This window comes from Pogoniulus pusillus, chromosome 29 (genome assembly GCF_015220805.1).
Source record: "Pogoniulus pusillus isolate bPogPus1 chromosome 29, bPogPus1.pri, whole genome shotgun sequence".
Lineage (NCBI taxonomy): Eukaryota > Metazoa > Chordata > Aves > Piciformes > Lybiidae > Pogoniulus > Pogoniulus pusillus.
In genome coordinates, this window is record NC_087292.1 from 7,226,494 (window position 1) to 7,244,748 (window position 18,255).

The 18,255-nt window shown below is 51.9% G+C and overlaps 2 protein-coding genes and 1 long non-coding RNA gene across 3 annotated transcripts; 1 reads left to right on the plus strand and 2 right to left on the minus strand.

The window, feature by feature from the left end:
- Positions 1-1,719: 1,719 nt before the first annotated feature.
- Positions 1,720-10,299, minus strand: BLCAP (BLCAP apoptosis inducing factor). The gene is made up of 2 exons (XM_064167921.1): positions 10,040-10,299; positions 1,720-3,381 (listed from the first exon to the last, which is right to left on the minus strand). Exon 2 carries the CDS (start codon positions 3,291-3,293, stop codon positions 3,030-3,032), a length of 264 nt encoding a protein of 87 aa, XP_064023991.1. The 5' UTR covers positions 3,294-3,381; positions 10,040-10,299; the 3' UTR covers positions 1,720-3,029.
- LOC135188482 (uncharacterized) lies at positions 7,746-17,292 on the plus strand. Its single transcript, XR_010307722.1, has 2 exons — positions 7,746-7,885; positions 17,007-17,292. It is a non-coding gene; the product is annotated as an uncharacterized LOC135188482 (long non-coding RNA).
- On the minus strand, positions 12,788-18,254 carry PIGT (phosphatidylinositol glycan anchor biosynthesis class T). Its single transcript, XM_064167919.1, has 12 exons — positions 18,060-18,254; positions 17,132-17,309; positions 16,228-16,355; positions 15,661-15,761; positions 15,426-15,512; positions 15,108-15,195; positions 14,926-15,023; positions 14,468-14,633; positions 14,165-14,365; positions 13,598-13,763; positions 13,388-13,471; positions 12,788-13,293 (listed from the first exon to the last, which is right to left on the minus strand). The coding sequence occupies exons 1-12, from the start codon at positions 18,235-18,237 to the stop codon at positions 13,041-13,043; spliced, it is 1,728 nt and encodes a 575-aa protein (XP_064023989.1). The 5' UTR covers positions 18,238-18,254; the 3' UTR covers positions 12,788-13,040.
- Position 18,255: the final 1 nt, after the last annotated feature.

Genomic DNA, 18,255 nt, shown 5'->3' on the forward strand with positions numbered 1-18,255 from the left:
GTAACTAGTGAAGCTACCTCCCCCACCACCCTCCCAAGTGCCTGCTCATCTGTGCAGGCCCCACGCATAGACCCCTTGATGCCTTCAGGACATTGGGGACAGAGCCAACCTACTGCTTCTGGCAGAGGCTCCTTGAGATCAAGACAACATCTCCCCGGAGCTTGCTTCTGTGCAGCCAGCAAAGGCCTGCAGGAGAGTGCGAGTGCTGTGTCTGCACAGGCTCAGCCCCACTGGAGGTGCACAGGCAGCAAAGCTGTGACGTGGCATTGACGGAGCCGTCGGGTCTGACCTGTTCCACAGGCGCAGGCTGGGTTTGTGGTCTCTTTACAGAGGACAAGGGCATTAGCATGAGATGTGAGACCCGCTTGGGCTCCTCACTCTGCCTGAGGCTTTCTGTCTGACCATGATGAAGTTGCTTTAATTTTCTATCTTTAAAATGGAGATGGTATCTCAGAGCCCTGGAGAGGGTAAGGCAGTGCTGGGGAAGGCTGTGAGCAGCATATCAAAGCATGCTTTCCATCTGCACTTACGGTGGGTGGACTGCAAAGAATGGATTCCTCACCCATCAGTTGCCCAGATCTCTCCTGCCATTACACTCCTTTTCTGAAGTGCTCTTCAGGTCCAAGCTGGGCCCTGCAGATGGGGAACCCTGCAGCCATGCTTTACCTCAAGCCCTAAGTACAAAGCCAGAGCTTGCTCTTGTCCCAAGGACTGTCTAGCTTCTTGGCTAGGATCTATTTAAATTGCTGCAGAGTGCAAACTGCCTGGTTAGGAACAAGAAGGCACTCCTGAAAGATCTGCTTTAGCTCTACTCCACTGAAAGCTAGAAGTTGCTCAGAACACAGACAAATCCTGCCAGAGCTCATGAATGTGATGCCCTCCCCTCTGTTCTGTCATTTCTGTTGTAGCTGATACAGCAGCTGCTGGGGTTTCCCTCAGCCTAGCAGGTGACAGAGCTGTCACATCTATTCTTGGTGATGTGGCACGCACTCTTTTACTTAGACTTGTAAACATTGATAAGCCCTGAACCCTTTCCAACTCGGACTTGGTCTCTAGGACTCAGAGCAAGGGTGCAAGAAGTTGGTTTCAGCTTCAGCAGCACAGTTGCTATGTCCTTTAACTCTCTTGAGGTGCTCTGGGGTTCTGCTGGATCTGACAGCCCTGTGTCTGGCTGCAGCACGTCCTCTCTCTTCCTCCGGCACAACACAGGGTCATGGCCAAAGCAAAGGAAAAGGCCAACACAAATGAATCTCCCTGCTGATGAGTCATGGCAGCTGGGTCGCAGTCTGGTCTCTGCCCTCAGCAGGGGGCAGGTTGGACAGATGTGGTGCCGAGGGCTTGGGCTTAGGCCTTGCCGTCACACTTTTACTGGCAGCACAGGGGATTAGCAGCTCAGGACACGGCTATGGTTTGACATCCTAAGCGATAAGGGAAGGGGACTTGGTCACCTAAGTGCAGAGATACCACACACAACCTCCTGTGTTGTGTGCCAGATGAGTCTGTTTAGGTGTAACCAGAGTGGTTCTCAGTCTGCCCACAGCCAGGTTGAGCAGCTAAGGAGAAGAGCTGCTGGGAGCAACAGGGTAGACAGGCTCTGCCTCTCACTTGGAGACTCTCTGGGGTTACTGTAATGGGAACAGAACAACAGACACATGACTGCTGGGCTAAGGCACCAGCAAAGAGCAGCCAATGCATCACGCTGGGCAGGAGGCCACAGGCCAAAGTTTATAAAGCTTTATTAAACGTTTTAAACGGCTGTGCAATGAACAAACAATACTCTGCAAGTTTCACAATCTCATTGCTTCAACTTCCTTGGGACAGCAACAGCCACTTCTGCTGTTCTCCACCACCAAACTGAAGTACAGACAAATGGATGGCAAAGGGGAGGGAACCCTTGGAAGTTCGGAGCATTTTTTGTTAATCTCTAAGGTTCCACACAAACCAGTCTCTGCCCCAGGCTGGGCTACTCAAGAGCCATGTCTGCAGCCTGAAGTTCTGCACAGCTGTGGCTGTGGGACTGCCCCCCACCCCCCCTTGGCTCCTTGAATCCTCATGCCAGGGGAGATGGAGACATCTCCAGCTTCCTCCCTTCTCCATTCAGTAGCACCAGCACCTTCTGTCACCTCTGGCCCAAAACCACTCTCTTTATAAATGAGTGAAGCATTCACTGCTTCAATTCATGTCTCCACCTTGGGATCCTCTTCTACCCTGTCTATCCCTAGATTTTTGGACTAGTGTGAGTGTTCCAGGTGAGGTTCAGAGTGGCTTTCAGAATCCCACAAACTGCAGCATACCTGCTCTTTAACCCAACAGTCAACACCTTGGTAAACCCTGGGAATCTAGGAGGAGAGGAAGAGACAAGTCTCCACTGCCTGTGAGGCTTTATAAAAGCAGCAGCATAACTGAGGCTTTCAGGCTATGATCTTGGAGCAGTACTTCAGAAAGCACTTCAGCAGTGCACACATCTCTTTGGCAGGATGAGCAGGAGGAGATGACTCAACTGCCTCTGGCTCCAGTAGCTTTTGGCCAAGTGCATCTGTGAGCTGTTGAGCTTGCCCTTGATCAGCAAGGCAGGAAGGCTGGCTCCCCGCAAAGAGAAAGGTGGAGAGAATCTTGTAGCTACTCGGGCAGAATGGGTGGGCTGAGAGCCCTGAGTTAGACCACAGTGGCCTAAAGCAGGCAGGGGAGCAAGACACAGCTCCGCTGCCACGTGGCAGATGGCTGGGCAGAGGCCAGCAGCTCAGTCCTCCACCAGCTCTCGTCTGGAGGGCTGCTGTCCGTTCCCGGTGATACGGGAAGGGAAAAAAATGTGCTTCTAAAAAAGCAGGTGCTGCTGCCAGAGTTCACACAGTAAACAAGTCGAATTTCACAGGCAGAGTGGGGGGAATTGACCACTCTAGTCCACACAGAGTTACAGGAAACAGGCTGGTTTTACTCCAGTCACATGCCTACCACCCCTCCCTCCTCCCTAGCCCACCCCCTTTTCAAAAGCAAAACAAGCCCTCAGCAGACTGGAAGGTTATTGTCTTTTAGGTGCCCACTATGCTGGGATCGTGAGCTGATTCCGGCAGCTGGGATCCTGTGCAGTGATACAAGAAGCAGTTCCCCCAGCAGCTGTAGCAGATGAGGCATAGAGCTGCCAGGAAGACCAAGGCACAAATTGTGCAAGGTTTACGTTCCAGGAGGAAGCTCAGCAAGTAGAAGCCCATGAACATTGAGTGACTGAACCACAATGCTGGGTTGAGGGGCTTGGGTATGAGCAGGACAGGTAGCAGCCACTGAAGGCAGTACATGGTGGCTGGCTGGCTGGGGCCCTGTGGCAGCAGCAGTCAGATGGGCTCCAGAATGGTCTCCAGTAACTCCTCCAACAGGCAGGCTGTTCTGTGGGGAGAGGCAAAAATGTCACTGTCAGAGAAACACAGCAAATACATCAACAGACATTGTTCTTGTCCAGCTTTGCTCCCAGTACTCAGTTCTGTTGTGTCCCAGAGCTGGTGGGAAGTTTTCTGCTTTCTGAACCACTCAGCTGGGGACAGCTGGTGTTGAAGTGCACCCCTTGTACACTCTGCTTCTCAGGCTTTTACCCCAGCCTGAGAGTTGGGAGACCCTTTTCTTCAGCAGAAAGTCAGTCAGAGGGGGAACAGCAAGGAACACAAACTGCTCAGACTGTCCACAGATTCGGGTAGTGATAGGAAGAAATGCAACTGGGGGAGTGAACTCTTGGTGCTACAGTGAAGTTTTAAGGAAACGCTGATGCAAAAAGTGTCTAAGGAGTGTTAAACACACGAACTGCTATGTCCTCAGGCAAGTTAAGTCTCTCAGCAGGATGGCAGAGAATTCAAGCTATACATACATACGTCCAGGCTGCAAAAAGAGAGGCCAGTCCTGCTTAAGGGATTTAGAATCTTTGCCAATCAGCTAAACTCAGATAAGACAAAGTATATGAATAGATCAAAGAGGAGACAGCCTCCAAATGGCAATTTTCATAAGTGCTGTAAACACAGGATTTCCTCACTTGGATTATTAATAAAACCCTTTGGAAACAGTGAGCTTTAAGGGCTTCTGTATCCAGGGATGGCAGCAAACTCCAGCTTCAGAAAACATACTTCTACCTTTAGCAGCTACATTACAACCAAACCCCACAGGCTAAGTGTACTTGTTTCTAAGTGGTACAAACATATCCAGGAATTTCAGATGGCTTTAAAAACATTAAATGCCTTACAGGTGTTTCCACAAAGTCAGGAGCGTGGAAAGTGGGCAGAAGAGTGGAGTTTTGCAGGCTGGGCTAGCAACAGCAGGTGAGGCTAGAAGACACCAGTGGTGTTGGGAAGGAATAGATTGAAGTTTTCCTTCAGTTTGCATGAGAAGCCATGAGAAGAAGGCACTCCTTATTTATCACCCCAAAACCAGGTAGGGGAAGGTGGAGCTTGGGAAGCATGCTCTTCTTTGCTATCCCCTGTATCATGATGACATGCAGCAACACCAAACAAAACAGCTGCCAACCAGGGCACAAAGGCAGGCGAGAGGACAGTCCAGCCTTGAAGAACACCAAGGCCTCACCCTGACTAAGCACAGCCCGGTTAAAACAGCTCCTTGCAGCAATCCTTTAATCTGAAAATACTCCAGAAGTAGTGCTCTGTCAGAAGGATGAAGGACTGAGCTGAGCCTGTTAGAGTTACAACTGTGGGGGTGGGAAGGTTAGGAGGATGGAGTAGTGAGAAGGTAAACAAACAGCACATTCTGCTGGCTCCTGCTGGCAGCAAAATGGATTTCCTGGCCAAGGGAGAGAGAATAAGGGATTGCACAGAAAAGCCAAAAGAAAACCACACGTGGTTCTCTTCCAACAAACCACTGAGGTCAGGCTTGTCTCTCAGCTCTGCAAGCTCACAGGTACCAACCAGCTCTATCAGATACAGGAAGCTCCCTGCCATCCACAGTGTTCCTACCAGCAGGGTCTGTTTTGATGTCAGTGAGCGAGAACGTGGGCCAAGATTTCCACCAGGCAAGCAGAGAAGGAGTATCTGAGGAAAGTATGTTGTGCTGGCACTCCTGCAAGAGAGTGTTCTCCAGCAGAGGGAGGGCAGCTGGGGTCCAATTAGTAAAACTCAGCTGCAGTCAGACAGCCAAAGAATAAGAAAGAAGGTATTTTATGCTGGAATATGGATAAAGCCAAAGGAATAAAACTCCCAGGGTTAGTCCTGGTTTATGCAGGTCACTCAGTGTTATCTTTAGGAGCAAGTCTAGTCCCAAGCCTGTTTCCCTCATTTGTAACATGGAAATCAGATTGATTTTATAGCAAAGCATGCTGCCTGCCAGCCTTTGTGAATCACAGAGATGTGGAAGTAGTGCAGAAGTATCAGGTAACTTTTCTTCTCAAGGAGATAAAAGATTTAACAACAAACACTTGAACAGAAAGGTGGTTAAATCCCATCACCCAACTCTCTAGTTCAGATGGCACTGAATATGACAAAGTTAAACCAAATCCATGATCTGCAGCCATTTTAATCTCTGAAATGTTCTTCTTGAAGTCCCTTACAGTCCTTCTCTCCCAAGTGCTCTGAACACCGAGCAGTACAAGTCACTGAGTAAACACCATACCACACGTCTGCTAAACCTAGCCCTGAAGCTATATCAGCTTTGACTTCCTCAGCTGTAACATGTGGCAGTCTTTGGGTCACTTCTTCAAGCTTTAGTTTGAGCTGCCTACAGAGAATTGCTTTGGCCTTTTTGCCTTTAAAGGCTGAAAATCCAAGACAATGTGTCTATCAGAAGAGCACAAGGCTGCTCTAGTAAGGCACAAAGCTCTGCCATCTTCCAGGACTAACATGATAAATCTCTCAGCCTTAATAAGGCAACATGTTGCTATTGAGCCTTTAGCCCCCAAACTGACCATGGTTTGAGCACAGCCATAACTTGTGATGTAGCTGCCTTTAGCCCCACAGCAAAATCTTCACCAAGGTAAAGACTTCAGGGGCAACACCAACCAGTGAGTTGATCCCAAGTGTACATGCATCACCTGAACACCTCATACAAATACAAACCCTCCTTAGAACAGGTTACCCATGTTTAAATATCTTTATCATGAAGTTTCAATGTCAGTGCTCTCTGACCTGCAAACCTCTTGAACTACTAGCAAATAGAGATGTTCCAATAGTTGGTCTTTTATCTGTAGTCAGTTTGCTTATGTTTTTATCTGTAGTCAGTTTGCTTATGTTTTCACATGCCCATCAGTTAAAGGTTGAAAATCCTTTGTCTGCTGATCCTAGAAAAGGTACCTGCTACTAGATCTCTGCAGCTGCCTTCCTGAAAGGACTTTCCACTAGTAAGGCACACACTCATCCCAGCTCTTTGCCAGAGATTTCTTTATACAGCTGGCCATGACACTCAGTACTCTTACCATGCTTTCCATCAAAGAGAAACAGCATCTCCTGCTAACAACCCTTCACCAAGCAGAGACTGTCACACTTCTTGGTGCCCAGGATAGGCAGTCCTTCCCTGGAGCCATAACAATAGTCTATTTTGCCTAGACAATCAAGCAAGGTGAAACTTGCAAATGAAACATTCCTGCCTTGTTGTCTTTGTCCCCACTCATGATCCAAGCTAAAGATTACCATATCTGAGGGCAAATAAGAACCTGTCACCCACTAGTCCTTCTAACAGCTCCCTGTTTCATAACCTCATCCTGCTTTTCCTCAACCAGTTGCTCTTGTTCTCCCTAGCCTGACTCATATCCTTCCCTCATCAGCCTTAAGTCCTGTGCTCCTCAAGACTGCTCTCTTGCTCAAGAATCATCTGATTTGGCTGCCACTCATGTTTACCAGACAGGTCCTTTCATCATATCACCACTGCCTCCTCTTGCACCTCCACAGCTCTTGGAGCCACTTGAACTTGCTTCAGACTCCTCACATGTTCCCACTGCTGTCCTCGCTGTCAGTGGCTCCATTTGATTCCCCCTTGCCTATTCCTGCAGGCAGAAGAGCAGCCTGGGGAGGTTCCCTGCACAGCAAACACCACAGCTTTTCCACATGCTTACTAATCTGCTTCTATCATGTCCACAGCCTGCCTGTCACCTCCCCAGAGCATCCCAAACCAGCAGGTTCTACTGGCACATGTTTGTGGGGAGGATTCTCAAGTGGCAGGGTGAGGACAGTGACACACCTTTCCCAGACAGAAGCAAAGCTAATTAGGACAAGCCAAAGGTGAGCAGCACAGCACAGTCTGTGGTGCTTCACAGTGGAGCAGGCACATTTTAGAGTGAAATCATCTGAGGAGCCAGCAAGTTGCTCCTTGACATTGTCCTGGAGTCCGGTATACCTCAAAATTCCTCTCCCTCCTCCTGAGGGACAAGACCGTCCCTGCTTTGGACGGCTTCCACATAAGCACCCCCTTTATGCAGCTTAATGACCTTAACGAGCCTGGGACTCTTGAGCGGGACAAGCATCTGGCCCGCCCTTACTCACAGGTGAGTCAGCCTGTCTGAGAGAAAACTTTTGGCTCGTGATTAATATATGTTTAGTAGCTTAGCCTTTTCCAACTTCTGACTTCTAAAAGAGCCAAATTTATCTATGGTATCCTTGTAAGATCTTCTCAAATCGAATCTGCTAATTAAAACTAATTTCTGTATATATAGTTTTAGGGGTGGGTTTTCAGGAAAATAATTCTACTTTGTATCTATTCCTGACTTGGCCACATTAATTCCCTGCTTCCACAACAGACATCCTACAAGTTCATTCAGCAGCTGAGAGGTGTTCCTGCACTGTAAGTTTTATCCATCAGTATGCCAACATCAAGTTTGTCTCCTTCTCAAGAATGTCTTCATTCCTTAAGAGTCCATTTACCCTGGCAGAGGGGAATAATCAGTCAGCTTCCACTAAGCACTTAAAAGGTAAGCTTGTTCAGACCCTACTAAGGCAGCCATTAAGTAAGCACTGTCTGTAAGGAACCTCCCCAGCAGATGCCACAGAAACAGCCACACAGGCTGGCAGCTGTAACTGCAATAAAAGACCTAGTAACCTTTTTATTGAGGGCTGGCAGTGCCAACCTCCCACTTTCTCAGAAGCTGAAGTTTCTGCTTGGGAACAAAAAGCCACATTGCCCTGATCCAAATCTCACAGCACACATAAATTTAAGAGCTGGCCTTGAGGACCTGCTCTGAGATTCTCATTGGTAAGACTCACCTGTAGCACACTTCACTGAAAAGTCTTTAAGTCAAACCCTTGTCCCAGCCATGTAACCGGAGCTGATGCGTGTGGGCAGTGCCAGCTTGTGTTCCAAACCACCTCTCAGACACCACGTAGCAGCACCCAAAACAGCTGCTGAAAACTACACAATATCCAAAGCACTGGCAGAGGTGGGGGGCAAGAGGTGAGCTATCACATAACAGGCTTGATGAGTTCAGCTAAGAAAAGCAACAGCAGAGCAGCACACTGGATGCCAACCCTCGCTCTTAATAGCCCCAAGAACCATAACTGTTCAAGCTCTAAGACCTATTGGCAGTATCAGGGATTTAACTTCTTCAGGGCTTTTTTTTTGGCCTCACTGCTATTTTTCCTAAAGCTTTATCTGACAGTATGACTCAGCTGGAAAAAGAGACTCTTCAGTTTTTGGCAAAGGCCTCACCCCGGGCTTTGATAAGTTCATGCCTTGAACACTAGATGTAGACTCAGAAATGGTGCAACATAATTGCAAACAGTTTCCAAAAGAGTGGCAAATCCCTGACAAACCAAGCCTCAGGGTTCCAAAGTGTTCTGATTTCTCAAGGTAGAGATAAGCCAAAGCAGCTCATTTTATGAAACACAGAGGCTCTCTGTTGAGCTGCTCTCTTCATCACTGTCACAGCTGCTTTTCAAGCTTCATTACTGCCCCAGGACTGATCAGCCTGTGTGCAGAGGTGGAGCAGAGCCTGCTCCATTTGGACTACGGCGCACATGCTGCACCAGGGTGAAAAAACCTCCACCTGCAGAAGCCAGCAATGAGGTCTTGTGTCTCTCTGCAAGGTAAATCACACAGGTGGAACCTTAAGTCAGACAGCTCTGTGGTGGGAAAAGATATCAGCATCAGCAGTTGTCATCTTAAGTATGGCTACTTCCATCTGTACTGATATATTAACTTCCAGTGGTCCTCATTCCCACCTTCTGTCTTTAACTGTCAAAGATCATGAATTCCAGCCCCATTCCAAGTTCCCTGAGAAACATAATTATGTTTAATTTAAATCTCTAATCTTATGCCTTTCATAAGCTTCATAAATCTGAAGATGGCCTGGAAAAAAAAAACCAAAAACATTTTCTTGGGTAAAGAGAGGCAGAACTGCAACACTGTCCAGGGATCCTGGGGAGTTACATAGATTACATACATATAGAATGGTTAGCAAAGGTTGCTCCGCTCTGACAGCAATTGCAAGACCAAATGTAACATTTCGCTACAGGGGGGATGAAGTGCAGGAGAGTACGGTGTGTTGTGGGCTGTTTTAAAGAGCTTCTCCTCTTAACACTTGAAAGTTTGAGATGTAACAAGCAACAAAACGGCGTCTAAACTTTTCTCTATCAAGGGCTCAGAGCACTGGAGCGCCGGTGCCTGGCCAGGCACTAGCGCTGCGGGGCTGCTGCCTTAGTGCTGGACAAAAGGGTGCCAGGGAGTTGTTTGCTCCGGGCAGAAAGAGGCCTGGCTTTGGTTTTGGAAGGTGGCAGGCGAGCTGTGAGATGTTCGCGGCTGAGAGCCGAGGTACAGAAGGAAGCTGTGTCCCGGGGGATGCAGGCAGCGTCGCCTTCCTGTCAGGCTGGCGATAAGCGAAGCCCAATCTAGGCTGGCCCCGGCTCTTGTATAACCCGGCCACGCTCCGCTCCGGCAGCGCGGCTCTCCCGCCGGCAGAGCGTTGGGAGCCCCGCGGGCGCTCTCCCCCCGCCCTCGAAGTTCCAAGCCATCACCCCCCGCTCCGAGAGCCCCCGGCCTGCCCGCCTCAATGGGCGTCCTCCTCCGCTCTGCCGCCGGCCCAAAGCCAGGCTGGGCCCCGCCGTCCCCCGTTACCGCTCCCCGTACTTACGGCGCGCTGCCTCGGTCTCACGCCGCCATCCCGGGGCCGTCCGCGCCGCGCCCGTTGGAGCAAAGGGTGAGGCCGCCGGGGGACGCCCCCCACCCGCCGCCTGCGCGCCCCGACCGGGCGCCGCCGCTCCGCCAGGACCCCACCGCGGCTGCCTACCGCCCGCCTGTCCCCGCGGCCTGCGCCAGGCCGGCCCCGCTGCGCTGCAGCTCTGCCGCGGGCTGCGCCGGCGGTGGCGGCCGAAGAGGGGCCGCTGCGGGGGCTGCGGCCGGTGCGGCCGGCCCGGGCGGTCAGGCAGCGCAGCGGGCAGCCCCGGGAGGCGGGCAGGGCGCATGCGCTCGGCTCCGCGGCATCGAGACCGGTGGAGTTGCGGAGTTGTGTTGCTCCTGGAGGCCTCCTGCGTTTGTGTGCGTTTACTCTTAAAGTGCCGTTACCAGCGCTTCTTTGCACCGCCTCCTGCGTACAGTCTCGCTCAGCATATCCATCGGTGGCCTGGACACACAGAATGGTCCCTCCAGTCTGCGGGTGGTGCCAAGCTGGGAGCAGTGGTGACACCTCCCCAGGCTTTGCTGCCATCCAGCGAGCCCTGCACAGGCTGGGGAAGTGGGTGAAAGGAACCTTGTGAAGCTCAGCAGGTGTGGAGCCCTGCTTCTGGGTTGGAATACCCTCCTGCACCAGGGCAGGTGCGGGGCTGACCTGCTGGGAAGCAAGTCCACGGAGAATGACCTGAGAGTGCTGGGGAGCAAGAAGCTGCCTGTGAGCCAGCAATGTGCCCTCCTAGCCAAGAAGGCGAGTGGTCTCCAGGGGTACATGAAGAATGTGGCCAGCAGCTTGAGAGAGCTTTCCCTCTACTCTGCCCTGGTGAGGCCACAGCTGGAGTATTATGTCCAGTTCTGGGCTTCCCAGTCCAAGAGAGGCAGAGAACTGCTAGAACGAGCCCAGTGGAGGCTACGAAGGTGAAGGAACTGGAACTTCTCTGCGAGGAGGAAAGGCTGAGGGACTGGAGCACCCTGAGAGAGTATCTTAATGCTCAGCAACAACTAAAGGGCAGGGAGCATGAGGATGGGGTCAGTCTTTTTTCAGTGGTGCCCAGCAACAGGACAAGGGGCAGTGGGCACAAACTGGAACCCAGGAGCTTCCACCTGAACAGGAGGAAAAATTTCTTTCCTTTTCTATGACAGTGCTAGAGTCCTGGAGCAGGCTGTCCAGAGAAAGCATAGCCTGAAAGCTTTTGGCCAGTGCCAGCTCCAGTGCCCTTTGGCTTCTGGCTGGCCCTGGCACAGGCTGCCCTCATCATACTCAGCACGGAGACCTTTTCTCCTGCAGAAATGGTGGTTGGGTTTGCAGCATTGCTGTGTTTCTTATGCTGCTTTTGGCTGGTTTGGCTTTTGCTCTCAGGTGCATACGTGGGTGTTGGCCTCAATGCTCAGGAGGCTTTGCAGGATCCCACCCAATACCTGCAACATGCAGGCTTGGCTCAGGGAGCTGGGCTGGGAGGACTTTGGCTACTCTTGAGCTGTTCCAGTATGTGCTGGTGATTTCAGTCTGCTTTATCCTGGACCAAACCTGGAACAACCCGAGGCCACCAAATCCTTTTGCAAACTGCAGCAGTGACCCTCATGCCCAAGACTCTTGGCCATGAGTTCTTGCCCCTGCACTGCTGTAGGAGCTGTGCACACACTTGGGTTTGGTATGGTTGTCATTCCAGCTCTCTGTTAATAACTTTCAAGTTGTGCTTGAAGCCTGGCTGGTGAAGCTGTAGCAGCAGTCCTTTGGCTGGAAGTAGCACGAGCTTCCAGCCCCACAGTGTCCTTCTCAGCAAGCAGGGACAGAGAGGAAGAGTGATTGTCCCAAACTCATGTATTCACAGAGCCATCCAGTGGAACAGAATTTAAGGAGATGCAGAGAGAGAAGCATCTCTGGTAGGGAAGGGAAAAGTAATGCCAGACGTGGGAAACAGAATGTACAAGACAGGAGGCAACAGGGCTTTTATGGTTTTCTGTTTAAGCAGAAGCTGTTAGAGGAGCTGTGTTAGGGGATCTTCGGCTGTGCTTTGCTTTGATTCTGGGGAATGTTTCTCCTGATTGCCTCGTTTAGCTGCCTGTAGGCAGCTGCTTGTTCCCATCACAAAAGCTGTATGCAAGATGCAAAGGACAAACCCTTGGAATAGCTGAGGAGCCCCAATAGCATCCTCTGGTTCTGCATGAACCACAGCAAGGCCATACCTTGAGTTTCATGAAAATAACTAAAGAGTGCAGTGGTGACATGGTTCCTGCCTTCCCCGCCCAAGGGAGGACTCAGGCTACTGCCCACCAGCAGAGCCTGGCTGGCTGCAGCTCAGGGTCTGCCTAGAGGTTCCCTAAAGCTTCAGTGACAGTGTTGGGTACAAGGGAGCTGTCGAGTAGATGTGCAAAAATGATACTGAGGAGGACCTTGTGCTGCAGCAGAGTGGTGGAGAGGTTTCAAAATGTTGCAAGTAGAAGCTGGGAGCAAGGGCAGCTTTTTGCTGAGAAAGAAAATAAATCCTTGGTATATCTGAAGTATGCCCCCAAATCAATATGCAAGCTGGCTCAAATGTGGTGAATTGTGACAGGAGGGTGCTGTGAAACGTGGTGAGATGGTAGAGCAGAGGAACCCATCTCTTCACTGTGGATCACATTCCTCCCCCTCCCCTGAGCTGACTCGGGAAGGATGCTGGAGACCTAGCAGCCTACAAGTTCAAAGTAAAACCAAGCAGGAGCAACACAAACGTACAAAATATCTCGAGTTTACTTTTAGGCTCTTTCCCAGCAATAAGTTACCCCTCTCCCAAACAGAAGTCTGACACCTTTCCCAGTCCCATAGCAGTGCAGTTCAGTAGTCGGTGAGCTTAGAGTCATTTCCCATCTCATAGAAGCGATCTCTCAGCCAATTGGATCCTGAAGAGAGATCCAGGCAGCAAACTGGAAAAAGACACGATGCAGTAGGTCTCTTCAGGGAGTCCCCTGGCCAGCCCTGGTCTCTCTCAGAGTGGGGGCACCCCTCTGAGTTTGCGGATAACGTTGGCCAGCCGCTTGGCCAGCCCGCCCCGGCTCGGCTCTTCCACGTGGAACGTTCTGGTCAGCAGGTTGTAGAAGGAGCCATAGCCCATGGCCATCACAGTGCAGGTCAGGCAGATGACGTTATAGGGCATGCTGAAATCTGGCGTGGGCAAGTTCACCAGCAATGGCTCCGTGTACAGGCGCACAAAATAGCTGGAGCCATCGGAGGAAGGAAACCTGGAGAGTGGAAGCAGGAAAGGGAGCATCAGCAGGATGATAGAGGCTGGCAGCCCACCAGTGCTGCAGCAGGGCCCCATTCCCCAGCACTCACAGAGAGGTGAAGAGAGGGCTCTGCTCCATGTCCACTTCCTTCATCGCAATGATGCTGGGAACCAAGGCGCTAAGTACTGAGGAACTAAGGAGACAAAGGACATGCTGGTGTCAGTCCTGCCAGCTAAGAGATTGCAAAAGCCCCAGAGACCTGAGCAGTAAGTTGTACGTGAGGCTTGGAAGGGAATGAGGAACTGAAGAATGTTGTTACCCAACATAAAAGCCATGATTGGGGTCAGGTGGGTACTCTGTCCATTTCAATAAGGCCCTCTCAAACTGGATTGTGATCTTGGTGATGGAGTTGGCTGGCAGCTGGATCAGCATTTCCAAGAGGTGAGGCCGTCTCCGGTCCTGGGCTGGCTGGTAGTGGATATAACCTAACCGCAGAGACACAGCAGTGGCACCAGGGGCACCTTGTTCTATCCCACACCGTTCTTTAGAGCTGATGACCCGTGAAAGTCAGATGTTTATAAGAAAAGGTTCAAATGCAAAATAAGACCTAGTTTTAAATCAGGCCTCTAAACAATTCACCTTGGTTTAGACTCTTATTGGATTATGAAGCAAAACATCCACATGCCTCTTACAAAACAGCCTTACTAAAGTCTCATCTGCTGTGAGCAGTGAAACGAAAGCTAGTAAAACATCCTGAGGTGTTTTGTTTCCCAATTCAGTTTCCCAATGACCACTGGGGCCCAAGGGAGGGACCAAACCATCTCTGGAATGCACATCTTGTGCCAAGAGATTTTGGTGGCTCATGCACCTGGGAGGGTTTACTTACTTGGCTTGTTTTCCTTCCCCTTGGTGATGATAGTCAGAGTGTGCACATAAAGCCGCAGGTACCAGGGTACAGTCTCCAGCAGGATGACAGGGAAGGCACGGTAGGGGTGGGTGTTGTAGATCAAGGTGCTGATCTCCCCAGTCTGCAGCCCGTACCCACTCACGTAGCGGTGAGCATGGAGGACAGGTGTGGGCAGTTCCGCTATCAAAGAGAAAAGGACACAAGAATGAGGTGCTATGAGGTGATTTTCAGGCCCGGAGCCCTGACTGGTGGTGCAGGCTGAGTGAGGTGCTGGTCACTCACAGCTGTCCTGGGGCCGTGTCCACTTTAGCTGCACATTGAGGCTGCGAGATGTGTTGAAGAGCGAGGAGCTCAGCAGGTCATAAACAGCATAGGTTCTCTTCTCCCCCTGGACAACAGCTTCATGTAGAGATGCTGGAGGTGGTGTGACTTCCAGTAACTCCTTTTCCTGAGAAAGCAAATTAACTATAAAAATGCCCTTCAGAGTGACTGTGAGTGCAGGGCAAAGCCCCTCTGGCTGGCTCTGACCCTTCCCACCCAACAGCCAGCTCAGTACTGTTAACACCACCATGCTCATCCCTGCAGTCTTGCTTAGAGGAAAGAAACCACCTCCCTTTGTTAGCCCTGGGGTGCTCCTGCGGGGTCTGGTCATGCAGGAGATGGAGGCAAGGATGTTTCAGAGCCACACAAAGTGGCTGAACTGGGGAAGCAGAGGTTCTTCTCTGGTCTGTGAGCATTACCTTGTTCTTAGGAGAGATGTCAACGTAGACTTTGCTCTGTGATGCCAGAGGACATGCATCAGTCAGCGTCCGAGAGAACATCCTAAAGAGGGACCAGTCTGCAGGAAGCAAAGTCAGTAACAGGCAGAGTACTGCAGGCCAAGGGCACTACAGAGGCCACAGCCCACTGGCACCAAGCTTACCTTTCTTTCCTTGGCCACTGGCAAAGCTGTCAAAGACCACAGTGAGGGTCTGTCTAAGTTCCCAGGACACAGCCAGGCAAGAGGCATCCTGGATAAGGAAAAGACAGGTGAGATCACACTTTCTGGAGGAGCAGGACATCGGGATGGAGATGGAGCTCTACCAGGACTCCAAGAATCCCACTGGGATGCAGGGGAGACCAGAGAAGCAGGATGACAACTATGCTAGACACAGTGAACCCACCAGAGGGAAGCAGTATGTCCCCTTGCTTTAGAATTTCTCTTGGAAGTGTTAAAGGAGGCGCTGAGCTTTGCACTTACCCTGCAGATGGGGCGGATGTGCACTGCCTGTGAGTGGTAGCTGCTGTGGAACAAGCGCTCAGCCTTCAGCAGCACAGCGAGCCCAGCCTGTGGGAAGAGACGCAGAAACTCAACCCCTGTCTGTTCTCTGCTCTCACTGAGAGAAAGGCCATGCTGAGACTTCCCTGAGCGTGTTCCTGGACTGCTGTGGGGAACCCAGCTCCACTGGGGGTGGCCCAGCAGGACTTGCCACTACCTTCGAGCCACATGGGAGCAGCTTCTTCCATGGTGTGAGGTTCTCTGTGCAGACGACCTCCCGGGGCAGGACAGCGTATCGCAGGAGATGGTGATCTGTTCCTGAGCAGGGAGCCAGAGGGTCAGCAGGCTGGTACAGCTACTGGCATGAGACAGAAGCAGAACTCTTCCACCCCCACCCTTGGTGTGCCCCACAGCCCACCACCCTCTCAGCATGCCCAAAAGGCCACAGCTCAATCAGGAATAGATCCCACTCTATTCAGAGTCACTTGGAAAGAAAAGGTAAGGATGCAGACTTATTAATGAGTGCCTTAAATACTCCAGTCCTTGTTTCATGAAATACTTTCCAGAGACACAGATGAGGGCCTAGGAGCATCTGTCATGTACTGCATGTGGGTTTCCTCTGTTCAAATCCAAGCCTCATTCACAGTGGAAGGAAATGCTTCCAGGAGGATAGCAGACCCAGAGTCCTTGGAGAATCTGCCCTGGGACTTCCCACGGTAGCACAAGCAGAACTAAAGCTAGAGGCAAGAGTGACAGGGCAGAGCTGAGTGCAGGCCAGGCTCACCATTGCCTAAGCCCAGGGGCTTGAAGGATGCTGTTGGGGTGACAGTGTTGGTTGAGTCGATGAAGTTGAGAGAAGCACAGAATATTCCTGAGAGGATATTACTCAGTTCTTTCCAGGCTTTGTCAATGCTATGTGAAAACAGATACTAGAGATTAGTCAGCAGCTTAAATCCTCAGATCAACAAGCATTAAGTCAGTAACATTCAATAAACACACAGAGGTGCCCACATTGGCTTTCAGAAGCTGCAAGAAGCGTGCAGGCAGAGGCTGCTGCTCATGCACTCCAGCTCTCTTGGTATTTTACTCTAATGCTTGAGATCTGGGGATGGCAGTTTCACACAGCCAGGGACCTGGCAGCAGTTGTTGAAGAGAGGGGAGGAGAGCATGTGGACGGTGATGTGTGGTATAGGGGAAGGGGCTCCTGTGAGACCTAAAGCAGCACCCTGGTGCAGCTCTGAAGGCTGAGCTAACCAGCAGACCTGGGATAGGCCCTTTGTAGGGAGGACAGCTCTGTGAGTCCAGAGCTGCTGTAGCTCAAACAGTGGCTGTGTACTAAGGGAAGTGGTGACAAGTACTGGATGGGAGTCAAAGGAAGTGAGTCACAGCTAAGAGGTCAAGATGCAACCCCTGCAGTGAGCAGCTTGTCATCACAGAGCCCACAGGGGAATTACTTGTTCCTTTAGTGACCAAGGGTTTGTCCTCAGCACCACATCGGGCTCCACACACATTCTGCTTTTCCTCAGAGCTGCTCCTGGAATTGCAGGCTCTTTATTCCAACAGACATTTTCCAACCCAGAAGATCCCTGCACACACCATGGCAGCCTCATGTGAGAGGGACAATAGCTCCTGGGAGCGGTGGTTGTGGAGGGGACCCAGAGGGACAGTCTTGCAGCTGTGGTACCTACTCGGTGACGGTGGGCTGGAACCAGACCCAGAGCTCAGCACCAGCAGGTGCTTGAAGAGGAGGCTGCCCCCAGGTGCGGGTGCGCCAGAAACCCTGAGTGAGGGCGAGGTGGAGCTCCCGTACCCCCAGTGCTGCCACCAGCCGTCCCAGCGCCTTCGGGAACAGCCTGTAGTGAGAGACTGTGGGCAGCATTAGTCCTTGCCCTGCTCATCCCCCTGGCCTCTTCACAAAATGGTTCAAAGGGATGTTAAAGAAGGGACCTAAAGACCTAAAAATCACCTAAAGATGTGTTTGGAACCCCCTTGCCATGGGCAGGGACACCTTCCACTAGACCTGCTCGCTCAAAGCCCCATCCAGCCTGGCTTTGGACACTGAGGGGACATCCCAAACCTCTCTGGACAACCTGGTCCTGTGAGACACTAACCTAAATCTCCCTTCTGGCAGTTTTAAACTGTCATTCCTTGTCCTATCTCTACACTCCATGGTTAAGTGCTGCTTCCCATCTGTTCGGTATGTCCCTTTAGGTACTGGAAGGCTGCTGTAAGATCTTCCCAGGGCCTGGCCACACCAAACAGCCTCCCTTGGCGCTCCCCCGACGCCCCATGCTGATGTCACTGCAGCCCTTAGCCCCCGCAGCCCTCTCCTGCTCACCTCAGCACTCACCGAGCCCCGTCTCTGACATCACGCGCTAGCGCAGTGACGTCATCACTCTGACGCAATCCCTCACTGCCCCATGGCGCGAAATAGCCCCGCCCTCACCCCACCCCCAGCCAATGCCGAACCACTCTCGCCCTCAGCCCCGCCGTGGCCCCGCCCCCCACACCGCCCCCCAGCCAATGCCGGACCATCCTTGCCCTCAGCCCCGCCCTCCCAGCCCCGCCCCCCAGCCAATGCTGGACCATTCTTGCCCTCAGCCCCGCCCGCCCTACCCGCGCCCCGCTGCAGGTCCGCATCCCACCGCGTTCGGAACTGGAAGGTGGCAGCCACGTCGCCGGCGGGCAGCGGGCTCAGCAGCAGCTCCTCTCGCAGGGCGTCCGGCCGCGCCTGCCCCAACCCTGGCCCTGCTGCTGCCAGCAGCAGCAACAGCACGATCACCGCCGCCGCCATCCCCGCCCCGGCTTCGGC